Raw genomic sequence first — 26,153 nt, 5'->3', positions numbered from 1 at the left:
ATATATAAGGTGTTTTAAAAATAATAACTTTTAGAAATTCCTTTTTCACAGCAGCCATTTTTACATTTGATGTTCCTAATTTAGGTTCTCTTCCATTAGAGTCAGTCAGGGTGCTGCTGGTGTGCATGTTGGCTCACTGGAAAGGCTCTGCTACACTAAATGGAACAGAGCCTTAATTACTATCATCACCTGTGTTTACCCCACTATTTCATGTCAAAATGGCTGCTGTGAAAAAGGTCAATTGGAGGAGACATCTGATAACAATCCATCTTAAACTTTATTCTGCTAAATTCTAGTCAGTTTTCTGGGGACCCCTCCAACACCCACATGGTCCCTTATACGTCCTTGACTCTTAGTTAGCAAACCGCTGATATACACCACTGTTATTGGCTACTACAGTGAGTGAAAGTTTACTTGGGCTTTGAAAGTAGGAATGCTATGGAAAAGAAAAATAAGTTTAAAAAAATGATAAACCCAGTCATCAATTTGCGCAAACCTTTAAATAATGAGATATCAAGACACATGTTCAAAAATAAAACACCTGTTTATTCAAAAACAGTAAAAGTAGTGCATGTGTATTCTCTTTTAGTATAATAGATCACAATTGGTATTTTATTTACACAAAGTTCAGGCACTTCAGAAAAGTCAGGAGACAGTCGAGCACATTCCAGCCTTTATGGCCAATGATATTATGTACAAAACAGGCTCAAGACTCGGTGAATTTAGCAGACAGCAGCTCCCAGAAGAGACAGAGAGAAGCCCAGTGTAGTGCTTCAGCTGGATTACACATCATACAGGTCACTGGGTGTCTCTGGGTAGCAGTCAGCTGCAGCTGGAAGGATCACTGGGGTCGATGGGTAATGGAGTTCTGAGCAGAAAGGACTATTATTTCACATTTGGGATGGCTGGGGGATACCTCCTGGAGATCAGATCAGATCAAAGATATATCTATAAGGTTCAATATCATATAACAAGGCAGACCTAACAAAGTGATTATAGTATTGATTGTAGTAAAATATTTGGGTCTATGTCTCCATTGCAGCTATAAAATTGTTTTGGCCCTTCAGTTAACAATTTTGAAAAACAAAAACTGGCCCATTACATAACCAAATCGTTGACCCCTGGATTAGAGGCTTGCCATGAAAGCTGTGAAAACTTGCAAAAGCTATTATAAGGAGAATTATATGGGTTTGGCCACGTTTGAAAGAAGAAGAGAGAGAGAAATTGCTGAATAAGGGTGAGCTAATAATGGTTATTAGAGATTACTACAGCATAGGTTACAACATCAGTTGGTTAGAGGAACATGAGATATTGGAGAGATGAGCAATTTATCGAGGAACTAATCCAAATTTTGGTGATTTGGTGTATTTTTTGTGTCTTTATTTGGCAAGATTTTTTCATTCGCCACAAAGCCACACATTTTGATTGTTACACAGTTCATGGTCTTTAGTGTCAATAGACTTTACAATGATAAGAATAAATATGGGGGGGGGGAAACAGACTTATCGAAGTACCTTCATGCCCCATGTATATCTATAGGAGAGAGAGAGATTGAGTAAGGAAAAGAGGCATAAGGTTGGATGGAAAGAGTCAATAGAGGAGAGAGGGAGACTGTATGCGGGAAAGAACCTAAAGAACCATTGGAGAGCACAGAGGAAATGAGGCAGAGAGAAAAAGGAGAGACAGGCCAAAAGCAGGGGAGGAACCAGTGAAAGAGGAGAAGTGAAGAAATCTACTAGAAAAAAGAAGTAGGGGGGAAAAGGAAAAAGAACAGTTATTGCATGAGGGAAACTGGGGAAGGCTATAAAACAAATGCATGCTAGGAGAAAGCGGGAAAAGGGGGGATGAAGGACAGAGAGAAGGATGAAAACTTGACAGAGTGCTCAGCCTGTTGTCTCTGGCTCCAGTAGAAAGCTGCACAGAGAGAAGTCCTCTCTATTGAGGCTGATGGGAAAGAGAATATGAGAAACACATTTTCCAGCAGACCCCCACCCAGCTCAAATAACAATTCCCTCTGCCCCAGTGCCTCTGTAGCGCAGGGTTTGATTGTGTGTATGCGAGCGTGTGTATGCATATATGCCAGTAAATGTTTGAGTGACTGACTGGAGGTCATTATAATATAACAGGTCAGACTTCAGGCTGTAATTGTGTGGTTTTGGAGTCACCTTGGCACACTTGGTGGAGCGCGGTGAGGTTGGCCAGCTCGCTGCTGAAGGCCATCAGTGCTCTGGAAAGCAGTGGGTCCGGTGTGAGCGGGTGGCCGGGGAACTGATGGGGCATGGCCACGAACCACTGTCTTGCCACTGGTCACTGAGTTATTAGGGAGTGTCAAGCTGGGTGGAGAAAAGGACATTAAGTGACAAGCATAGGTAGCCCACTACTGCACACATCTAAGCATCACTGACTGTGTGTACCTGGAGGGCTGTATCCAGGAAGAGTCTACAGGTGGAGGCATAGGGGTGGTGCAGGTGGAGGTGGAGATCTTTCCGATGACAGAGAGCGCCTCCTTCAGGGCAGCATGTTTGCAGAGCACTTCTTCCCGGTGGCGCTTCTGCTCCGGTGACTCATCCATCAGTGCTGAGCATTCTCCCAGAGCATAGAGCTGGGCCAGGAGCTCAGAGCTAATGAACTCCTTCACCTACAGAGAGGGGTTATAAACAGCTGTGACAAGTCAAAATGTTAGAGTTTATAAAGTGATATTATGCTCTGACTTGGGATTATGACTCTAAATTCCTAAAGGGGTAGTGAATTTTTTTTTCTTCTATAGTCTCTCATTTATTTTTCAAGTTTCAAATATGCTCAAATAGTGTTTCAAATGCTACACTTGTATAGCAGGACAGGGAATGCAGATTTTGCTGGGCTGGGAGTGAGCGTTTGGCTGGAAGAAAGGGAAAATGATTTAAAAAGTTTAGAGTCTGGTCTGGATAGCTTACGCTGTTAATCATGAGGTGCATAATGGTCTTTGGCATTAGGTCCTTGATGGTCTTATAGATGATGTTCATGTAGGAGTCAACCAGGTTTCGAATGGTTTCCACCTGACGCTCCAGCTGGGGGTCTGTGAAGTTATCAGGAGATCCATTTCCCTGCCCATCCACCCGGGTGACAGATAGAGAAGATGGAGTTGGGAGAAATAACAAATGTTCAGATTGTCCCTAAGGATATATCATGCTGCAGTGACTTCTGAGATAACACAGCTGGTCATTTCAGTACAGATGTGCAAAGCAATAAAGATCAGCCTTGTGTGCATTGTCATATCTTGTCATCTATTCTATGCTTGTGACTAGAAGAAGTATAGAGCCATTGCAATAGGAACAGGGAGAGCAGAATAGAGGGAACACAAGAGAGGGAGGTAAGGAGGAGTGGGCAGAAGAAAGAAAAGGGGGAGTGGGTGAGGGACGAGGAACTGCTGATTAGAAACAGACTAGAACACACACACATACACACATATTGGAGTGACATCATGGGCCAAGAATGCTGTGCTGAAGAGCCAACGACAGAGCGAGATGGAAGGGGTGGGGGACTCGCTTTTTGTTTTTGGCCAGGGGAGAATAAAGGGGAACATGGAGAGAGGGGTAAGGGGTTACGGCCAGGGTTTGAGGTTAGCAAATGCTATGAGTGCATGCAACACAAAGGTAACGTGCAGACAGGTGCAGCTCCCCACAGCTCGGGTCAGGACTGGGTTTCATTAGGTTGAATTAGGGGTCAGAGTACTAACAGTGACTTTTTCAGGGTAGACTCCAGCCTGTAGAAAAGACGCCTTCCAGCTGTCCAGCTCTTCCTGAGAGTTACAGGCCAACTCCAGGCATTTGTAGTCCTTATACACGTTCCTGCAAATGCAGTGCAATATTGTCAGACATCTCAAAAACTACGCTTCCTAGCCAGTAATAACACTCTTTCCACAATACAGAGTAATGAACTCATAATCTCACATACCGTAAAACAAATACACCATGTTGGTAACCTTACTTATGACATTAGAAAATACAGTACATATCAAAATCATACACACTAACATGGACAGTGCTGACAAGCATTATCCAAAATAGGTACCCTGACCTTTTAGTAATTACATGTCATTATTGGTTTTTCTTATGAACTCAGTGTAAGTGATGTAGCCAGAGTTTTAGTCACAATGCGTGGGATAATTTCAGCTGAGCAATTATGTCAGTCATTTTTAGCTATTCGCTGTCTCCTTTCTTACCATTTCACTTCCAGTGGAAACAAAACAAGTCTTGCTCCACATCTTGTGGAAAGAGAAGACTTAGTAGTACTAAAAAAAGTGTCCCCGGCTAAACTTTGTCAGACTCAGCCGCAATTATGACTTATCTTGACAGTTACTTTTGAGATTATGCCGATCGTGTGTAGTGCACTTTAAAGAGGAGTGAAAAAAGCAACCAGATCACAATTTCTGTGTTTGTGTTCTAATTTCTTAATACCCCTTCTTCACTCAGCTCTTGACCAACTTTGTACACAAGCCAAATGTTATTGGAACAAGGTTTCCTTCTTGTGCAACATTAAAGCATTCAGTTAAATAGACAATACCATAAGCTGTAGTACTCTATCGTCCATACTTATCACCTGAGCTCCTGCACACAAGTACTGATGAGGGAGAATATTGTACTTAAAAAATTAATGTGTCTCTCCTACATCTTGAAATTGGCTCAATGGCAAGATTTGGTTTATAAAGTTTGTAAAGCATAATATTTTGTGTGTAGTAAAATACTACTACTACGTAATAAGTGTGAACCTTTCTATTCTACATTGTAAATGCAGCACAAATTAATATTTGTCAGAGCTTTCATGTTTCATTATTTGGTTTGCACTATAGAGAAATATACAAATATAAAATAAAATATAATATATAATGTTAAATAAACATGTCTCTTATGTTGGTGAGCTTGTGTGTAATTTAACAATGGAGGCTACACAACTCTTTTTAACTTTGTGGGGGAAGGAAGACTAAAACAAAACAAAAAATCTCTCTCTCTCTTACAATTGTCCCATCCTGGTCTAATTTATAGTAATGGCCACCTATTTAAGTGATGCACTGACTGTGTCCCATTTCTGCATCTTATGTAAATGTCTTAGTACAGAGGTAACACAAGTCATTGGGTTTTGTGTAAAAGGGCCCCACTAGAGTTGTCCCCATGTTGGGAACCACAGTTTGAATACAGGTGGGCCTGTCTTCCCCAAACTTGGTACGATCCTTTAAAAATATATTGTGTATACAATTCAACAGAATGTAAACCGACAATGATTCATTGATAAAGTAAAGCACACAAGCACTTGTAACTAGACAAACACACATAGAGAAATAAGGGTATAATTTCTGTAAAGGTTAATGAAATTAAATGCTTCCACTAGCCATTACCATTACTCCCAATTTTATTTTATTTAAGTATTATCACTGTTTTATTGTCGAACTATTTTCTAATTTTTTGTATTCCTCCATGGAGACTAGTTTTTCTGTATTCATTTAACTTTATGCCTTGGCCCTCCCCTGCGTAGCTCACAGAGTTTGAAACGTGGTTTAGGCTGTTACAGCATTCACTTGTTATGGACAATCAGTTCTAGCTGAAAAATACAATGAAAAGGTGCTGAAAAATGTTAAAAGATGTAAACTAATTATTTCTTTAAATACATTTTGGTGAATAATCATAAATGTGCAGTGTTGGCTTAAAGGTCAGAGAAGCGAGCTTGTGACCAGAAGGTCGTAGGTTAAATCCGCCTAACTGGCAGGATAAATCTGAGTGGGAAAAGTGAAGAAGCAGCACTTCCCTCGGTCAACACCACCACTGAGGTGCCCTCGAGCAAGGCCCGTAACCCCAATCGATGTGGTTGTACTGGACAGCTTCCAGGTATGAATGTGTAACATTGCAAATGTGATCAGTGAACCTTTGCTGAATAATTTGGTTTAAAAAAATAAATAAAAAATCAATAAATAAAATGTTTGTCTCTGAATTTAAGGGTATGTTTTTGCCACATAAAGGTACACAATAGCATGTTGCTCGAGCTGTACCTCATTTTGTCCTCCTTTCTGTGCCAGGACATAAAGGTACATTTTTGTCACCAGGGGTACAGAAATGTTCTTTTAGAGGTACAGAAAAAAAGGTATAAAAATGTACCATGTTCAAAGGTACAGTGCTTGTGCAAAGCATTTGTACTCTTTTAGGTCCATTCCTGCACCTTGATTTCTTAGTGTGTATACACATACAAATACCTGCTGACACACAAAATAAAACTGTTACATTAATATCTCCCCAACTGCTGTGCTTGACATGACCTCCCAAACTGCAACTTATCCCTTTATCTCCATCATCTATTTTCTCCATGTTATTCACTCCCTGGCTTCTCTTTCCTTTCCATCGTTCCTATCACTTCTCTCTTCACACCATCATACCATCTCTGTGCTTTGGCTGTGGAGGCAGCACAGCAAAATAAGAAACAAGCAAAGGATCTGGAGCAAGCTGTGGCCCATCTGTTAAACATTTTTCCTTAATCACTCAGTTGTTTCTTTCCTCCTTTTGTTGTTCCCTTCTCACATTCAGAACACATAGCAATTAACCTCAAACATGTGAAACCTTTGTGCGTGTGAGAATGAGAGAGACAACAGAAATGGAAAGAGAAAGAGGGGATAGCTTGCAGTAACAGAGAGCTGTACAGAAAGATCAAGAAATAGGCTGTCAGCTTATGGCTTGGCTAGGATGGGTGAGGCTAATAAGTCAGGGTGTGGTGGCTAACAGACAGGGAGCCAGGCCAACAATGACAATACTAGAGTGCTATTACACTAGGATCAGGACACTAACATTCATATACACCAGCGAACGCACATTAAAATCGTTCTCTACGCTGATTTATCACTCACATCAACTGTTTTTTTTTTCCTCGTTCACTTTGCTATCCTCTCCTCAGCTCGTGGCCAGTGTGAGTTTTTTCACTCATCTTGAGGAATTTCTGCACAGAGCCTTGACTGCTTTAGATTTGAAGAGTTTCCTGAGGGTTTTGATTACTGTCAGACAGGGACAAAACCACTGCAATGTCTGCCACACACACTCAGACACACACACACGCAAATACAGAAAGAGAAACAGAGAGAGTGAGGGCGCAGGAAAGGGGGGGGGCGCCATAGGACAGACTTTGACACATTCCTGGCCGATGGCTCTGATACTCTCTCTCTCCTGCTTTCTTTCTCCTCTCAACCCTTCCAATTCTTCTTTCTCCCTCCTTTTTGTGGTGAGTCGAGCAATTCTTTCCAAACAAGAGCAGCCTCATCTCTGATCCAAGCTCTCTGGCTTTGATTAGCTGCTTAATGAGCCTGCCGTCGGTATGCTGTGGTCTATACACACACACACTGGCAAAAGCACACATACATACGCACACACACACACACACACACACACACACAAATTCAGTTTGTGTGTCTGAATGCAGCATAGCACAGAATTATAAACAAAGCCCACATGCTCTGGTACAATCAGCCAGGCTTTGGGTCAGCTCCAGCTCCTAAACACACTCTCACTCACTCTCTCTCTCTCTCTCTCTCTCTCTCTCTCTCTTTCTCTTATGCTCTGTCTTTGTCTCTCTGTCTTTCTCAATCTGTTTCACACACATAAACCCAGCAAACCCAAACCCAACCCTATTCTCATGAGCCTGGCATATACTTGGAGGCAAAAAAACTACACCCACTGCAGCACCCACTGGATGTCCTTTCAGTTCCGGTGGCATAGTTGAATAGAAGAGGTCATAGAAAGGGCAAAAGACCACTAGAACATCTCCTCCTTTTTCCTCCTCTGACATGTCCACCCTTGTAAAATATCACTGAAACTTCAGCAAGCAGGTGACAAGAACAAAACTCCCTTCTCTGACTCACGCACGTACACAAACACAGGCCTCCAGCCACACACACACACACACACACACACACACACACACACACACACACACACACAAACCTTAACTCTGTGTTGAAGATAGCAAAGACAAATTTGCTGGACATGAACCCCTTCTCCACATCTCTGAGCTTTAAGTTGTCCAGAGGAAGCATGTACTTCTTCTCCTTCTCCTGGAAAAGATAGAATACGGAGAGATAAAGTTTGACAGAGGTATGCAGAGTAAAATATGACATCACAGAGAGGTAACACAGGTGTTGATGGCAAAAAACAACACAGACTAAAGACAGTTCACTTGAGGGCTTTAGCTAAAATAGTTTTATGTCTGGTAGTAAATATTCTTCTTTTCAGCCTGCCCCTAGAGAAGAAAGAAGGGCCAAGAGACTTGAATTGTAGCTAGAAAAATGTCAGACGGCGAGGCGAACAGGAGATGTGGAACATAGTGCTAGCAGAGCATCTGAGTTCATATCAGATGATGCGTCTGCCTGTCAGACTGACTCATATTAACTATCCCCTAACTAGCGAAAGAGGGACAGTGGAAGAGAGAGAGAAGGGGAAAGAGATGCCATACGTCTATAGTCTGTCATCACTACGGGGACTTATGAATGACAGAGAACAGTTGGAGGAGTGGAGCAGCCAGGGTGAGGAGAACCAGACAGTATGGAGGCAGGGTAAAGAGAACTGAAGCAAGGAGGGAGGGAATGAAAGAAGGAGTATGAAAAAAAAAGAGGGAGAGAGGCCGGGCTCACATGTGAAAGTCATTACTCAGACTCAAGCTCTAACACAACATTTCTCCTAAAGTAAAGCCCTTCCCCCTCATCTCTCTTCACTGGCCTGCTCCCTCTTTCTAACCTTTAAGAAGGGGGCTTCCAGAAATGTTGGTAATAGGAACAGTCATGGATGACGCAAAGACACTTCCATAGATAAGAGAACTAAAGCATGTCTGGAAAAGACGGTGTCTTAATAATCCTGCATGTTGTCTGTGTGTATGGATGCATGTGTGCGCCGCCTGCATTTGAGCACGTGCACACATGTGGTTTGAGATGTGAGTACGCTGGTAGTACATTTTGGTCTTCCCTCTCTCAGTGCTCCCCTGAACCCTACGACTCTCTTCCTTCGTTCCTCTTTCCTTTTTTCCAAAGGGGCCCACTTCCTGTAACAGAGGCTGAAAAAAATGACAGAACGGGATTGGCGCTCATAGGGCAACATCTGGGATCGCTTTAGACAGAGGGGGAGGAGACTGGAGAGAGTATAGGGTGCTCTGATGGGGTAGAAATAGAAAGTAGAGATGAGGAAGAGAGGAAGAGGAGGGATAGAGATAGATAGAGGGAGGTGGACTTTGCTAAGAGTAGAAGAGGAAGAGTGAGGAACATAGAGAGCAGGAAAGATTGTGCAGGAGAAGTGGGGAGAAACTGCAGACCACTCCAAAGTTGATTTCCCATGGGTCCCATCAACCCATATATGGCTGCTAAGTTCCTCCCTAACTCTCTCTCCTTCTCTCACTCCCCAAATTTCCTTATGCCTTCCCCGAGTGAACAGGCAGATCCCTAGCTGAATGAGCGAATGTGCCACGTCAAGACTGGATACTACGCTGGGACACAGCCCTGCGGACACCCGATTCGAGATACGCTATCATCTCCAGAGGAGGGACACCCATAGGAGTGGATGTCCGCTGTCTGCGAGACCCCTCACCTTGCGACCCAACACCAAGAGAGGATAAGAAAGTAGAGAATAACAGAAGGAACATTTTGCCGACTCCCCTCCGCCGCAGGCTGGACTGCTAGCTAACAACCAGAGTGGGAAAAGGCGAGGCCAAAGAGAAACTGAGGAAGGGTCCTGCTCCGTCATCCCAGTGTTCAGACTACCTGTTCAGGATCTTACTGGTGTACAGTAGTCTGCACATTGGTTAGACTGTGCAAGGAAGTGCTTCAGCAGCAAGACTCAGGACAACCTGCATGTACTCTATGCTGAAGCAAATCTGGGGTCTAATATTCTCTGATGTTTCTTGCTTGAATGGGTGCTAATTCCTTTAAATGTGCATACAATATTGCTAGCTTACAACTATTCAAAATGCATTCAAATGTCATTGGCTCTTTATTAAGTATAATGACAACCATTTTGTAGAATTTGCCACCTTGAAAAAATTGTCTTAGTTAATGGCGAGTGATACATACATTTAAGGCAAGTGATACATTTGTTCAAGGAAGTTTACATTCAGCACATTCAAGAAGAAGAAGCTATAACTTGAGACTGTCTGTTGTTTTAATAATATTTAAGCCATAAAAGCTTCTTTTACGCACCTTTAATGTAGCTCTAAACAAACATTTTTTCAGTGTGTCCAATTGGGTATTTTGAGCTTCAGGATGTGAATCTGTGTGGTAATGTGATAACTCTTGTGTTCACAGACATCATGGCACTGTTTTGTGTATGTGTGTGTGTGTGTGTGTTATATTCCCAGTGGTGTCAGGGTGGTCGTGAAGTATCATACATCAGAGCTGCTGCGTCTGAAGCTGTGTCTCCTCTTCCTATAGACTAATGGATTTGAGATTTGGAACAGGCCTCTCGCACACACACCTACACACAGAGGGGAGTGTGTAGATTAAGTGTATAGGCATGAGCCATCTGTTTTTCTTCAGGCTGCCTGGTGGAGCCCTGGCAGTAGAGGGGTGAAGGAATGTATGTCTGTTCAGTGTGCTGTGGAGATTAAACTCTGAACTATTATGCTGCACTCTCAGTATGAGGTCAGTGTGAAGGGACAACTGTTGTGGTATACAGAAAGGAGATGTACTGTACAGCCTTAAAGACATTAAGAAATTGGAGTGTAGAGAGGCAATCGACACAGGGATGGAGAAGGGAGGTTGGAATGGGTGGGGGTAGTGTGTGTGTGTTGGGGGGGTGGGGGGATTATTTGTGAGAAAGACTATGGAGGAGTTGAGAGGAGAGAGGGGGAGTCAAAACGGGAGGTCTGCAGTGTAGAAACGGCCATGTGGGATTTCTCTGGGCAGATCTTGGAAGCTGGTGTTTGGACAAAGCTTCAGATTTTCCAGCCAGGAATGTGCACAGTCCCAGGGAGACTGCCAACCACACGAAGGGGGAGAGAGAGAAACAGAGGGAGACAGAGAGAGGGAGAGAGAGACAGACAGAGAGAGGGAGGAAAGGAGGGGGAAAAGGCAACAGAGGTAAAGAAAAAGAAAATAAAAAAAAGGCAGGGCAGTAGTAGAAAAAAGAAATGTCTGTGGAGGTAGTGTGGGCGGGGAGAGTGAGAGCGGGAACTGCAAGAGAGAAGAAGCAGATGCTTGGTTTGTGTGACTGTGTGTGCACACACAGATGCATGAGGAAAGGCAGCAAATCTGATCTTTTGTGATAATATGGGTGACTGACATTGCACTCAGGCCTTCCAAACACAGCTGATAAACCATACAACAGATTGAGGAGGTGCAAAGATCAAACGATGACTAGTCCAACCGGGCCAAAATGAATTGAAAAGGTTAAGATTTTCCCATACACTTCAATCCTTGTGGTGAAACCTACGTGTCTCACTGTGATCCTCCAGACAGCCAGAAGTCATTGCTCTGATGTGGTCAACAGATATTTGCTTGCCTGTCTTAGTATTATTTGTTACAGATGTGCTAAGTCTGTGTGTATGTGTGACTTGATTTGTAAACCTATAACACTGTGTACAATATGCATGCCTGGGGCTGTGTCTGGGAACACTGTGTTCAAGCGATTCAGTGTTTATCTGAAAAGTGGCTGTGTGTCTGTCTGAGTGTATATTTTTCTCCACTATTTGCATGCCAGTTTGTTTACATCAGATTCTGCATGTGTACTGTATACTGTATATACAAGTCTGTCCCACTGTGTGTGTTTGCGTGCGTGCATGTGTGTGTATGTGTGTGTCTTAGTTTGGCTTGGGGCAGCTCCAGCTGTGTCAGAGTGAGCCGCTCCAAATGCCTGAACTCCCAGAAGAGGAAGAAAAGGGGGAGTAAGGGGAAGAGTGAGCGGAGAGCGGGACGAATGGGAAGGGGGGCGGTCAGAGGAATGAATGGGGGAAATGGAGGGGCTCAGTTGCAGGTCCAGGTGGCAAGAGAGAAAAGCAAAGAAAACTGTTGGATAGAGAAACAGGGTTAAAGATGCTCTCTATTATGCATTTAATGGTGTCATATGTCACAAAGCGTCCATAAAGGGTCCGTCTGTTTAGTTTTAGCCACAACCTGGCCTTCGAGCCATTTTAGGGAGGTTACCAAGAACAATAACTTATTTGTAAAAGCATTCTACATGTTCCTACCAATAACTCAATTTAACCCACAACAGCAGTGTTTTTATGTGAATGTTTATAGGTGCCTGTTTCTCTCCATATAAAATACTGTGATGTGTTCCCCTCTTCTGATATCACTTCCTGTACTCTGCCCTTTCCTCTTCCCATGACGTTGACTGTGACAGGATGAGACTGTTGTGGTGTGTCTGCCTGTCTACACTTGCTGTGCAGACCTTCTGCTCCTGTACAGCAGGCACAGACAGGCAGACAGATGGCAGCCCCACTGACATCAGAACAGAGGGCCACTAGCTCTTCCACTTACTTCAATAAAACTGCAGGGGCTTTACTGGAATGGTGACAACAGTATCAACAGACGAAAGATTTCCCTTCTACTTAATTATCTTTCAACTTCCCAATTAGCATGCTGTTTCAAGCTGAGATATGTGTTAATAAACTTGTGATGACTAAAGTGTAGTGCTGTGTTTTGACTTCACCATTTTCTTATTTATTAAGAACCTGCAATATCACTCATAATTACAGCATGTCTTGGTGTGATCTATTTGTGTCATGAGTGTGAGTGTGAGTGTGAATGCCTCACCTCATCATCCTTGAACCAGGACAGGCTCTCTGCAGTGAGAATAAACCAGTATTCCTTGGCTCCACCCTTCATGATGCCAATGTTGCTGATGGTCAGCCAGCCCTTGCGGACAACCTGCATAACAGCCATGGGTAAGGAGTCAGATGGCAGGACTGACAGGGCATTTACAATGGCTTTCAGAGGACAGGTTTATGGAAAATTAGATAGCAAGGTATAACTATGAAGGTGTGCAAAGGAGGCCACACAATGAGAGTGGACATTGCTGATGAAAATAAGAGTACATTTTAGAAACAGTTAACATAGGAGGGCAAGATTTTGCATCTACATTTGTGACATAGATTATGCAGCCACAGGGCAATCACCAAACATTTCACTGACCGCTAGTGGAGCATAAGCGGTCAAAGAGGAGATTAGATGCATAGGTAAACAAGCAAAGTAACCAAACACAGTTGGGGATAAAAACAGGATGGAAGAGACTGGAATACAGATGTGTGATGAATAAGGGAACAGGAAGTATGAGATGGCATACAGAAACCAAGAAATGATATATACATCCTGTAGACTAGGAAAATATTAACATCTGCATTTGTAGAAGATGAAAATATGATTAATAAAGCTACAACAAGCGATTTTGCCAGTGTACATCTTTGCTGCCATCAGTAGCAAGCCAACCCACAACCCTTAAGCTTGAATCCTGCACAGAAATATTTCCAGTTGAGGCAGTAGTGAGTGAGCAGGCTTAAAGTGATTGGTCTCCTACTATTAGACTTGAAAGAGGGACCACACCCTGGAGAAAAACAGGAGATAAAGGAGTCAAATTAAGAGTGGAGTTCATTTTTTCATTATATTTGGGGTTTAGATTACGTTTTAGGGAACAACACTGATATTGATAATTTATAGTTACTACTTTCAAATAGTTGCTACTATCAAAACCACATTTAAGCTGTAGTTGAAATGTACTGCTGTTCAGCTAATATTATCATCATACATCAATGTTCCTGACTAAATACAACCGTACTGGGATTGTGTTTTTAATTACTGCAGCTTTCAAATGTGTCAGATAAATATTATGTTACATATTAATCATAATAGACTGAGACAAAAACAAAAAATGACACATTTGTGTTTGACTGCATTCCTATTAAAAGCCAAGATTAACTCTAAAGTTCTAAACCCTAAACTCTATGAGGATGACTCATCAGTAAAATCACAAAAATCTCCCATTTATCTGCAGCTATGAATGCTGATTAATGCTGATTAATGCAGAACACATGGGACAGTGACATCACTGAAAATAAAAAACAAAAACAAAATGTAAGATGAATGGGAAAAAAATAGTTAATAACCATGCATTCAAATATTGCACTGCACAGAACCATTGGCAGCAAAGGGTCATTTGTGAGTGTTTAGACCTGCATATATCATCATCACTGTCATGCACAAATATATACTTGTTGTTTTTCTTAAAACTGATGAACATGATTCTGGATAAGAAGGTTCTTTATAAATCATTTGGATCATGAATGTTTTTACTCAGTGTAATGGCAATCTACTACACAGCTGAATGAATAAATGCAGTTGTACTGAAAGTCTCACCTGGTTTCCTGCTACCCCTGCTACAATCTTCTTATTGTTGTGGTTGTATGCCTGCTGAGCACTGAGAGACAGGAAGAGCTCATGTTATATACCCTGTCTGACTGCATTGTTAATTTTATAGTAAACCCATTTTATAGTTCAAACCTTTTACTCACTTAGTGAAGCCGATGAAATCCTCATGTTTTGTATTAATGTAGGCTAGCTGTATGTCAATTAGCATCATGACCTGCACAGACCAGACACACGTTAATTATAGAAACAGGCCTCACACAAAACTAAAGCTAATTTATGAATGCATTGTCCAACAGTGTGTGAATGACCTGGTCCCTGCATTTACTCTCTTGTTGTTGTATTTCAGTGGTTACAATTCTCTGTGTCTCATCTTGCAGTTTGGGAAAGGAACTGAGCTACAGAGAGAAAACAGACCAGAAGTCAGATATAGGACAATGTTGAAATGTAGAGTATATCACAAAAGTATATGACATACACACATACATACCTTATTGATACACTGGTGCACAGTGGTGATTAGTTCTTGACTGACCATATCAACAAATTTCATACACGGCCCCTCTATCCTTGATATTTGTTTCTTCACTATGGCTTCAAAGGCCATGTCAGGAGTGAACAGACCTGTCCTATAGGGAGAGACAGGCAGATGGTAGAAAGTAAAAAAAAAAATAAAAAAAGTAGATTGACAGCAGCTAACAAAAACTTTGACACTTTACATTTGCTCAGTACACTAACACATGGTACCTGACACCATGGATGTTTCTGATGGCATAGTTGATCTCCCGCCGCAGCTTCCTCTCATCTGACTCAATCTGAAGACAAACACAGCACGTTGTCGGTCAGTCGAGAACTTGGCTGAGGAACATTACAGTTTAGCATCACAGTTACTTATGCGCATACATTATTTATGGAGCTACTGTATGACAAGCACTATATATGTACAAAGACAAACTAAAATCATACAGAGAAACACACACACACAAACCTTGACCAGTTCATAGGGGAAGCGTTCATGGAAAATGCGGTTGATTTTAGCACCTCCTGACAGACTAATGGTGTCTACTTTGTCACCTGAACCCTCGATTAGCTTCTCAAAGTCGACAGCCAAGTGCTGGACTAACCTGGAGGACAGACCAGGAGAAAAACTGACATATAAATAACCTAAAGACAATACATGGGTACACGCACACATCGAGAATGATTGACTGACTGACTGTAGCAGTGTCTTGGTCCTGCGTGCAGGGTCATCAGGACTATACTGTTTGTACTCTTCAGCCTCTTTGTTCAAGGCCAGAAGCTGGGTCTGCAGATGACTACGGAAGGCAGGCAAAGTGTCCCGGATGTGGTTTGTCAGTTGCTGCAAACAAACATTATCAGTAACAATATATACACACAATGTATTCACTTACTCTGTGTGTGTGTGTGTGTGTGTGTGTGTGTGTGTGTGTGTGTGTGTGTGTGTGTGTGTGTGTGTATATTTTTAACCTGGTTAAGCATTCTTTGTAAATATGGGGTGCCCATTTTTTCAGCCATATGTTTGTAGGCTGGATGGGACATGAAGAACTTCTGCTCTGCAACCAGAGCTGCCTTAATATCCTTTTTCCCATCAATGTCCTTCTGACTGCGGTTCACCACCCCTATGTAACCTGGGCAGGAAGAAATGAAAAGGGAAATGAAGAGCATGTGAACATTGTAAGTAAGGCAACAAGAAACAGGAGGAAGGAACAATCAAGAACTCCGTCCGATGTAAGACAGATTAAACTTGCATTTTCTGACGTGTCCTTGGGAAGTCTGTCCAGATTAGTTCCATTAAGACTGTAGCATACAAGCAGGAAATCAATATGTTTGTGCAACAGCAGAGCATGTGGTATAAAACGGGCCAAATCCCCTATTTAGTACAATAATAGATGTAATAGCACCAGGCTCCATATCTAATGCTTCAGCTCTATGCCGCTAGTAAGGCGGTTATTTCAGTGGGCTCCCATGGCTAATGCATTAGCACTGAAGGAAAAGCATGAAGGAGCCAGCACCTGGTGGTGCTTTACACAGTCTGTACACTGTCACAGGGGCTCCCTTGCCTTGCCTTTATCTCTCTCTCTCTCTCTCTCTCTCTCTCTTACTCACATACACACACACACTGTTTCTAGCCATTAATATCATCTTTGTCTTTCTGTCTATCTCTCGCATACATACACACAAGAACAAATGCGCGTGCACACACACACACACACACACACACACACACACACACACACACACACACACACACACACACACACACACACACACACACACACACACACACTCAGCAGTACGACTGGTATGTCATATAAAGTGCATGGCCATCTTTCAACACATGGCACAGGCTAAAAAGATACTGAAAAAAGACCATGAATAAAGGAGACAGGAAGGAAGCGTAAGACAGAAAGAACAAGAAAATAAAAGAAGGAATGAGAGCTTGACTGAGACTGAGCCTTTGGTTGCAGGAAACAGACGCAGTCATCAGCACACCTCTGCGTAGAGGAAGCAACCTGTTCTCTAGTATTTCCCGAGCATCTGTTCCTTCATCCATCAGGTCCAGTTTAGTGATTACACCAATTGTGCGCTGGCCTGAAAGAAAGACAAAAAATAGAGGAAATTCTATGGTCATTGTAATGTGATAATTAATCCGCATTAAGACATCAGGGTGTATAGCCATAATGTCAGGACATAATGAAACCCCACAGACTATACAAGCCCACCACACACACAGCTTACCCTGTGGATCAACATCTTTAGCCAGTTTGAGTGCGTCAGAGTTTGCCAGGTCAGTGTTGGCTGGCGTGACAGCCAGGATGAGACAGTTTTCCTTACAGATGTACTGCATAATCATGTCTCGTATCTGGTACTCTATGTCTGCTGGCTGGTCGCCTACAGGCACCTTGGTGATGCCAGGCAGGTCCACAAGGGTCAGGTTCAGTACTGTAAACAAACGCATGCACATGCAGAAGAGTACAAATAAGGACATCAGTGAAGTAAACTTTGCGTGCACGTTGAGCACACACGAACACACACTGTGTTACCATGTGGTGAATAAATCCGCAGGTTGATGGGGACAGGAGAGATGCCTTTATTGGATCCTGTGAGCCTGCATGTCTCTGTCTCAATCTCCTTGCGTAGCTCATCAAAGTCTGTGAACTTCTTTTCTTTACAGTGGAGAAATTCACCGTACTCTGGAGAGAAAAGGAAACAATTGAACAATGATACATTCAACATGTGATCCTAATTTTGGAGAACATTTGGACTATCAAGCCCATCCAGCTCATAAAAATTTTAGCTATTACCATGAGTCAGGCCACAAGGCTTATTACAGCAAGATACATCAATGCTATTCAATTAAGTCAAGTTTATTTCTAATTGTACTCTTACAGCAAGTCTAAAAGCCATTTGTGATTGTTAATTGATTATTTTTTGATAATATAAATGCTACATAGCCTACCACCTTTCTTCTCTGCAGCAGAAGCAAGAGGGCCAAAAATACAGGAGGCAATCTAACAATTCTGACCATACAATGACAATTTGTGCACTCTCCCACCAGTCGGGCTCAGGCACTGTAAAATATCATACTGCCATCTGGTGGCGGCTCTAAACACAAGCTTAAGAATGAAAATGCACAGACTGGATGAGTGAATATGAGTGTGTCTTACCTACCCGTGTTACCACTAAGCAGCTGGAGGATTAAAGGTCTACGAGTGACAATTCCTGAACCACGTGGAAGGAAGTCTCTGATGGAGAAGAAAAACTGAATTGGAGAAGGATCACACACACACACACACACACACACACACACACACACACACACACACACACAAACAAACAAACAAACAAACAAACAAACTGCCAACACATTTGATGTCAATGCAATCATTGGCTTGACACACACCATTTAAATGACATTTACATGTTGTAAACGCACAGGTAAGACCTTACATTAAAACTATATCCAACTTGTTAATAATGCCTATTAAAGCAATGTGAGCAAGCTTTATTTCAAGTACCATACGATCCAAAATATTAACAACTTGATCAGGAAGGCTGAGAAAGTCTTTGTATTATTATTGGCCATACCAGATATATATGTCAAGAAACACTATACACAGGGTCAAAAATAATCTTCCTCTTTCCTTTTAAAATCAGATTCAGGAAATTTGTTTTACTGCATCCTGTCTCAAGATCAGAAATCTGGCCCAGTGCCCCACAAAAGGGATGGCGTAACATAGCTGTGTCATAGCTGAGACAAAGAACTGAGGTGTGAGATAAAATATCCACACACAGTCAGGAAAGCAAGCATTAACAACCTTCTACAGTTACCACACACATTGTGACCTGGATGGCCTATACTGCTGCAGACAATACATAAGCCTCCTTCAGTTAACAGAGCTCTGCTGTCTTGAATCTAGGAAACGACTTATTCACCAGCATTCTTTTCTGACAGGATGGAAGTACGTAGCCTCCTTGTCACAAACTGAACTGTCTCACTGCATTTTGCATTTAAACTTTAGACAAACAACCCTGCTATTTATGAGTGGCCTGCAGTATTTTAAGGCTCTTGAAATCTGTTGAAGGTCAGAATAAGATGTGAATTCAACAAAGCTCTGTTCAGCTCACTTTTGGTTGACTGAGGGACTTGTTAGATTAACTAAAAGATTGTGGAGTCCTGTACTCTTCAGGAGTCATGTTGTTCACCTCCCTTTCATTCACTGAGATAAGGTGCTGTACTGGCTACTGTCACACAGACACTGGCACCTCCGGCATCCAACACTTCAGACTAGCACCGCAATCCATATCACTAGTGCTGGGTGGAGACCATGATATATGAACAGTGATTTCAACAGTGCTTTCTAATTGGTAACAGTAGTTGCCTGAAGTCATGGTCTAAATTCAGCAGAACACAGATCCTTTTGTATGTGCATGTCCCAGACCCCGAATCACAGCTGCCAACGTGCCTTTACTTTTAGAAACTACTTTTAGGCTTTACTTTTAGCATTACAAACAAAGGGAAGTATATTACAAAGTCGGATTTTGATTAGACTTAGACTTAGACTTCTCTTTATTGATCCCTTTGGGACGACTCCTGCAAGGAAATTGGATTTCCAGCAGCTTACAAAACACTAATAATAAAAAAATAAAAGAGGTATAAAAAATACAGTATAAGATAAACAATAAACTCTTAGCTAAATACAGAAAGTAAACAATAAACAGTAAACAATAAACGCTTAGCTAAATATAGAAAGTAAACAATAAACTCTTAGCTAAATATAGAAAGTAGAGATAAGAATAAAAGTAAAATAAAATTCACGGAAAATAAAATCAAATAAGATAAATGTAGAGAACTGTATAGAGGATAAATATAGATAAATAAAGATAAATATATAGGACTGTATATGGCATTGTGTTATTATACAGTGGATAAATGACATTAGCAGAAATTAGCAGTTAAATTAAATTATTGCTCTTAAGTGGTGGATTAAGTTATTGCACAAAAAAAAGAAGAAGAAGAGAAGAGTGTCCAGGTATGTATGAGTAGATTATTAATTGCACAGTGAGTGGCTACCACTCCTTCGCTTCTGTCCTCTTTACCCTATTTCCTCCTCCCCCCGAGTGAGGGGAGTATGATGGCATGAGGGACAAACGAGTTCTTGAGTCTGTTGGTCCTACACTTGGGAAGGAGCAGCCTTTCACTGAACAGGCTCCTCTGGTTGCTGATGATAATAAGTCTTGACTTATTAAAATATAGATACACTGATAAAAAATTCATGCATTTTAAAGTGTTTTATTAGAATTAGTCATGAATAAGTTATTCAGTGATTTAGGGTGACTAATTAAGAAAATGTTTTTTATATGTTTTAATCATAGACTGTATAAAGACATAGTTTATGAATACTTTACATAGAGTATAATTTATGAAGAATGGGTTAATAAGTGTAAACTATTGGCTTTATTAAGTTAATGGTAGGTAAATATTTTATTAATACTTTATGTGGTTCCCAACCTGAGGTGCGGGGACCCCCAGGGGTCCTTGAGGGGTTTTCAGGGCGTCCCCAGAAAAATTGACAATATTAATTTTGCTATTATTTAGATATTTACCCAATAAAAGAATTTAAGACGGTCTATTCTGTTCATGGGTTTCACACTCATATCAGACTGGGTTCCCTGAGACGTCTTATCAATTACTGCTCACAGCCTGATGGTATCAATTTGGGGGTCACCCAAATAAGGTTGCGAACATTTAAAGCTTTAAAGATTAGTTATAAGCCATTAATGGAAACTTTTTGACAGGTTGAAAAAAATACTATTAGCAGATGTTTGTTGGTAATCCTTCAATACAAACTCTTTCTTTGTTTCTAAGGGGACATTAAAATATATTTTATCTATTCTGTAGTTATAAAAATAGAGTTAAAGTAAAATTTGTTGTTACTGGATTTTGGTCCAGAACAGTCAAAGGGATTATGCACAACTTAAAAAACCAGATGTCGTTAATATTTGACTTTTAACACATCGGTAAATGATTCATTAATATTAATAAATCAATATCTAACATTCATTAACCCCGGATAAAATTCACTATAGGAAAGTGGTACCTAAATCTTATCCACTAGAGTGTGTACAGTTGAAGGGGGTTGTGAAAGTAGATAAATCCCACTGCTCTACAGTTCATCTAGAGTTCACAGTGAACATGCGTTACCTGCCCACAAAGTTTTCCAGGACGGAGCTCTTTCCGGCGCTCTGGCCGCCCACCACAGCGATCTGCGGCAGGTGGAGGCTGCAGCTCTGTCCCACGCTGCTCAGGGCGTCTTGTAGGCGGTTGACCAGCGGGATCAGATCCTCCATCCCGCGGTTGCCCATCGCAACGGAGCAGCGGGGCTACCTGTCCGGCTCCTTTAAATCCTGTTTTACTCCGGTTCTACGCTACACTCGTCGATAGAGTGCTTACCATAATTAGAAGTTACTTACAAGTATGCTGTTTTCATTACTGAAGTGTACAAAACGTAAAATGAATCCTCGTCTTGAAGAACGGTGCCAACTTTTTAAGGCAACTTCAGTAGCCGTTGGAACGTTACCGTGAGTGCTCCTGGGCACAACGACAGTGTCCAAGTTTGTACTCACAGACCTCAAGTCTCCGAAAACAGCCCGATAAAGACATTTTGTTGTTTTAAAACTCCATAAATTCACAGTGTGTTGCTTCCCTTTAAGTCTGGATACATTTAAGAAGCTAGCCGCTGGTCGCTGCGTTGAGTTTGGTCCATTAGAGAGGAGGAAAACATTCTACTGACAGCTAACGGAATCAACTTTAGTGCGCATGCGCAGTGAACAGCAACTTTAACTCGGCAACCCCCTTATCCAGAAGACAGACAAACTTCATAGCCAATTATGAAAGTACCCTGACTTATCAGACACCAAGCAAGCATTCACTCCTCTAGCCGACAGCTATTTAAAATCCCACTCATCCAGTGAGGGGTAGGGCTCTGCTGCAGCCCTATAAACACTGCAACTAGAACCAGAGTGTAAGATTCATCTACTGTAAATAACGCTGCAGCATTCTTTGGCAATGAGGGAGTGAGCACTGTGTAGTACACTGGAAACCTGAAGCAAGTGAAAGAGAAACTGAAGGCTACATTTAATGGTGAAATGATGCAATAGTAATGCACATTCAAATATACAGCATTTGGAATTCATGTTTGTAGAAGCACCACATTCAGACGTAAAGATAAAATGTTCTTCACTTGTGATTGTATATGTTATACATCATAATACTTTTCATTACATTGCACTGAATGGCACTCAAATTTTAGTATCCTCAACATATTGTCCCAATTAGTCTCAAGACATGATTACCCCCCCTTTACTCTACTTTCAGGTCTTTTAACAACTCTGCAATGTCTATATGTGGGCTGCTGTTGGCCCCAGTCCTGTTAGAGCACAGTGCGCTCTGCAGACTCTTGGCAGCTTGGTTCAGGGATGGAAGGATGCGAGCAGCGTCCTGTGTCTCATCTTCTCCACGAGAGCACAGAAGGACTTCGTTGACCTCCCCTTCGATCTTTCTAGAGAGGATGGTGGGAAACACTGAGCTCACACGCTCCAACACGCTTTTCCTCAAGACCGAGTCACGACACACAAGATTCAGTATAAATACACCTGTTTAAGGAGAGATAGAAGAGACAGGAGAGAGGCGTTCATGTAAATGAGACACACAACTATGATAGAAATGTAATTTGCCAGAGGGCGTTTATTATTTTTATGTTCTATTTCTTATCTTAATTGGGGCAGTATAATCGGTATCCATATCTGTATATGTATCCGACACATTTACTGTCATTATTTCACAGAAAACTTCACAGATTCTAGCAGATAAAGAGAAATAAAAAATACTGTACCTCTGGTGGTTAGCAAGCTGCAAACTTTCTGCAAGGTCGAGGTTTCCACAAAGGCAGCAGGAGGACAGCTCATACCCACAGTACTATCTTTATTGTCTACATCAAACATGATGACATCAAACAAACGACCACCTACAGAAGGAAAAACAACCACAGTCACTTCTTGGTATTGTAATGTCATATTCACTGGTGCAACTTTACTCTTAACTGCCATCTCTTTAACTCCTCCTTCACTAACCTTCTTTCTCTAGGGCACAAATGCGTTCAAGGCCGTCCCCAAGAGTGACAGTCAAACGATCATCTGGTCGAAAACCGAACCATTCCTTCGCCACTTCCATCACAACAGGGTCTAATTCTACAACCTCAACAGTAACATCAGGCACAAAGTCCCGTAGGAACTGAGGCAGGCCTCCTCCACCAAGCCCCACCAGGAGCACGGACACTGGGACACCTGAGAAGGAAGAAGAGGGGAATGAAAAAGCTCAAATCAAGTTGGAAAAGCAGCGGTTGTTTAGTCAGAACTTCCTTCTGCCACCCTCCTGTCCAAAACAGGTGTGTGCTGACCTTTGTTCAGTGGCGTGCGTGCCCTGAGCATGGTGAGGCCAGCCACCATGACTTCATGGTGAGCGCAGCAGAGGAAGCCACTGTCCACTGACAGAGATGTTGAAGGAGGAGTTGGAGCAGCTGTTGGTTTGACCTTCTTTTTGTTTTTCTTCTTGTGACTTGATGCTGTAGGGACATAAATATTCAATCATTTGTTATAATAATTGACCATAATATTATGATATTATATATTGTATATAAAAACAACACTTTAATACTTTTTCTTTTTTGTTGATATTATTAATATTTGTTATTGTTTGTTGGCATCTTTGTTTGATGGGTGCACAACAAATTACAGTAAAAAACTGACCAGTACCTGAAGGGACAAGGCGGCTCTCTGACTGGACAAGGGCAGCATTAGACAGGAAAACGAGTCTCCGATACAGTTCTCCGTCTTCTCCTTTCACATTTTCCACACAGTACTCTCCGCTCAGCTCGCTCACACCCCTGCTGACCTCCTCTCTCCAACCCAGGTCACCTCCAACTGACAGAAACGGCACCTGAATAGTGACAGAGAGATCAAATTAATTCACAGATGCACACATTTTTGCGACATGCTGCTTTACTGTACAACAGTACTGGACATTTCTATAACAAACACTTGTGTGCATGTACCTGCTGGTTGGCTGGCATACCCGGGGGAGCCAGGTCCATCACCATTGGTGAGAGTTCTGACTGGACAGCCTGCATGTCTGTGTACTCCTGATTCCTGTGCATTGCCACAATAACCAGGCGCCGAAAGTTAGCGCTAGCTGCCAGCTGCCTTCGCCCCTCACTGGAGCTGTAGAGCCAAGCTGTCTCACTGCCTTGAGGCACTGACAGGATAAACAGAGGGGGGGGGGAATCATCAAAGAAGAACAAAATACAACTAGTGTGACTTACTGTACAAAGGAAAGCAGAAACATGATGAGATAACAGAAGAGCTCACCAATAAAAATAGCAAACTGGTTTGATCTTGGCACCTTGGCACCCGGGGGGCAGTCTTGTACTGTGAGAGTGTATCTGGGAAGGCCAGTCTTGGTATGACAGAGAGTGAGCGACAGGTTCGAGCTGGCGTCTGTGCCTGTACGAAGCCTCTTTTTCAAGACAGAGTAAGCCTGATGCTCCCTCACAGCCGACAGCAGCTCTGTTACCTGTGTGAGACGAGTAGGGGCTCCATCTTCCCCAAGACACATCTCCAGAATAGGCGTCGGCATAGGCTGACGAAACTTGGTGCAGACCAGAACAAAGACAGGCAGAGCAAAGGAGTCCTCTTCTTTCCCACTTTCTTCCTGCAGGCAGTGGAGCCTCACTGCCCATCCCAGCTGGACAAAGTGCTCCACAGCCAACTTGATCACACTCTCCTGAGCTAACGTCACACAGACATACCGGCCGCCAACGCTTAGCACACGGCCCACCTGCAGACACAAGAAAACTGCTGTGCACCGATTGAGGAAAAAAAAACATATGATCTGTGCACACCCTGACCCATTGGTTTCTCACCTCAGTGAGCATGTTCCTGGCCAGTGCTCCTTCTTCTTCAGAGGCCATGGCATCCAGCGTGCCCTTGTCCAGAGCAGCCTGGTAGCTGGCATCCTCATATGGAGTCTGTGTAGCATCCACCTGCTGGAAGGTCAGGCCTGGCCGGCGCTCAGTGTTTCGCTGGTTCATATGGGTCACCACTGTCTCACTGATGTCAATATTAGTTAGATGCTTGTAGCCAACATCATACAGCTGCTCACTCAGTTCAGAGTTACCACAACCAACCACCAACACCTGAAGGACAGAAGTACAACACACTGTTAATTAATCAGTTATTGTCATTGGCAGTGATGGAAAGAAACTACACACATTTACCTAAGTGTGGTATTTGTACTTTATTTGAGAAGGTCCATTTTATGCCACATTATAATTCTAGTCCACTACAATTACTGCAAAATATTAGACTTTATTGATTTTACTACTACTTACTTTATTACTTTATTTGACAGCTGAAGTTACATTGCAAATTCAATGTATAATATGCACATGATTCACTTCTAAAGTATGATGCATTTGTGTAGATTTAACAACCCAACAGATAAAACTGGCTTCACCACAAACATCTAGAAGAGTAAAGTAGTACTGTAAACACTAGTTACACATTAATGTGGTAGTATTAGACTATCCAGTTCTATAATAAATAATAACATTCACAGGGGCCATATTGTTGCATAACGAGTACCTTTGTTTTGGTACTTAAAGTACAGTCATGCTGATACACTGTACTTTAACTTGAACTCTTGAATTCTGGACTTCTGTGACGCAGAGGTTATTTAAGTAAAGCAACTAAATACTTCTTCCACCACTGGTCACATCAGACAGGGAGTGTATGTGTATTATTATTATTATTATTATTATTATCCTAAAAGGACAAGGAAAGAACAGTGACATACATATTAGCAGGAAGTAAACAAAAACAGTAATAATAGGCGAATTGTCCACCCAAATTGTTTATGCTGTATTGAAATGTATAGCAGTGACGCTGTATATCGGCTGTATATGGTGCTCATCACTGTATCTTACCTTATGTTGGACTTTGATGTATTTGTGCAGCACGCCGCAGAGTTTGTTGTAGTCTCCATACCACTCAAAGGCCTTCTCTCCTCGCTTCTTAAAGAACCTCTCCCAGTACTCTGCGGAGCTGAACTCCTCGGCAGTGCGAGGTAAAAGACTCATAGTCCGAAATGTCTCAGTTTACCGTGACAGAATGTGTTTACAGCCGCTTCTCCACATGGCAGTGGCACCTGCACTTACTTTTCAAGCCG

The 26,153-nt window shown here is 42.1% G+C and overlaps 2 protein-coding genes across 5 annotated transcripts; both read right to left on the bottom strand.

Moving 5' to 3' along the window:
* Positions 1-525: 525 nt before the first annotated feature.
* On the bottom strand, positions 526-21,779 carry dnm3a (dynamin 3a). Of its 4 annotated transcripts, XM_051375991.1 has the most exons (21): positions 21,075-21,751; positions 18,041-18,114; positions 17,413-17,562; positions 17,108-17,311; positions 16,862-16,960; positions 15,836-15,996; positions 15,565-15,707; positions 15,336-15,471; positions 15,095-15,162; positions 14,838-14,976; positions 14,659-14,745; positions 14,494-14,564; positions 14,339-14,399; positions 13,503-13,529; positions 12,743-12,856; positions 7,953-8,062; positions 3,716-3,827; positions 2,934-3,083; positions 2,415-2,638; positions 2,166-2,333; positions 526-919 (listed from the first exon to the last, which is right to left on the bottom strand). In XM_051375991.1, exons 1-21 carry the CDS (start codon positions 21,233-21,235, stop codon positions 886-888), a joined length of 2,493 nt encoding a protein of 830 aa, XP_051231951.1. In that variant the 5' UTR covers positions 21,236-21,751; the 3' UTR covers positions 526-885. The 4 variants fall into 4 exon arrangements, 3 of the variants coding, with proteins under 3 accessions (XP_051231951.1, XP_051231952.1, XP_051231953.1); XM_051375992.1 differs by lacking the exon at positions 13,503-13,529 and having other exon boundaries at positions 21,075-21,750; XM_051375993.1 differs by lacking the exon at positions 21,075-21,751 and having other exon boundaries at positions 18,037-18,114.
* Positions 21,780-21,983: 204 nt separating this feature from the next.
* mettl13 (methyltransferase 13, eEF1A lysine and N-terminal methyltransferase) lies at positions 21,984-26,149 on the bottom strand. Its single transcript, XM_051375994.1, has 9 exons — positions 25,912-26,149; positions 24,850-25,122; positions 24,296-24,764; positions 23,983-24,182; positions 23,684-23,867; positions 23,329-23,493; positions 23,003-23,215; positions 22,765-22,896; positions 21,984-22,525 (listed from the first exon to the last, which is right to left on the bottom strand). The coding sequence occupies exons 1-9, from the start codon at positions 26,062-26,064 to the stop codon at positions 22,233-22,235; spliced, it is 2,082 nt and encodes a 693-aa protein (XP_051231954.1). The 5' UTR covers positions 26,065-26,149; the 3' UTR covers positions 21,984-22,232.
* Positions 26,150-26,153: the final 4 nt, after the last annotated feature.

This window comes from Dicentrarchus labrax, unplaced genomic scaffold (genome assembly GCF_905237075.1).
Source record: "Dicentrarchus labrax unplaced genomic scaffold, dlabrax2021, whole genome shotgun sequence".
Taxonomy (NCBI): Eukaryota; Metazoa; Chordata; class Actinopteri; family Moronidae; genus Dicentrarchus; species Dicentrarchus labrax.
Note: the sequence above shows the minus strand (reverse complement) of the source record. Positions and strands in the feature narration are given on the sequence as shown.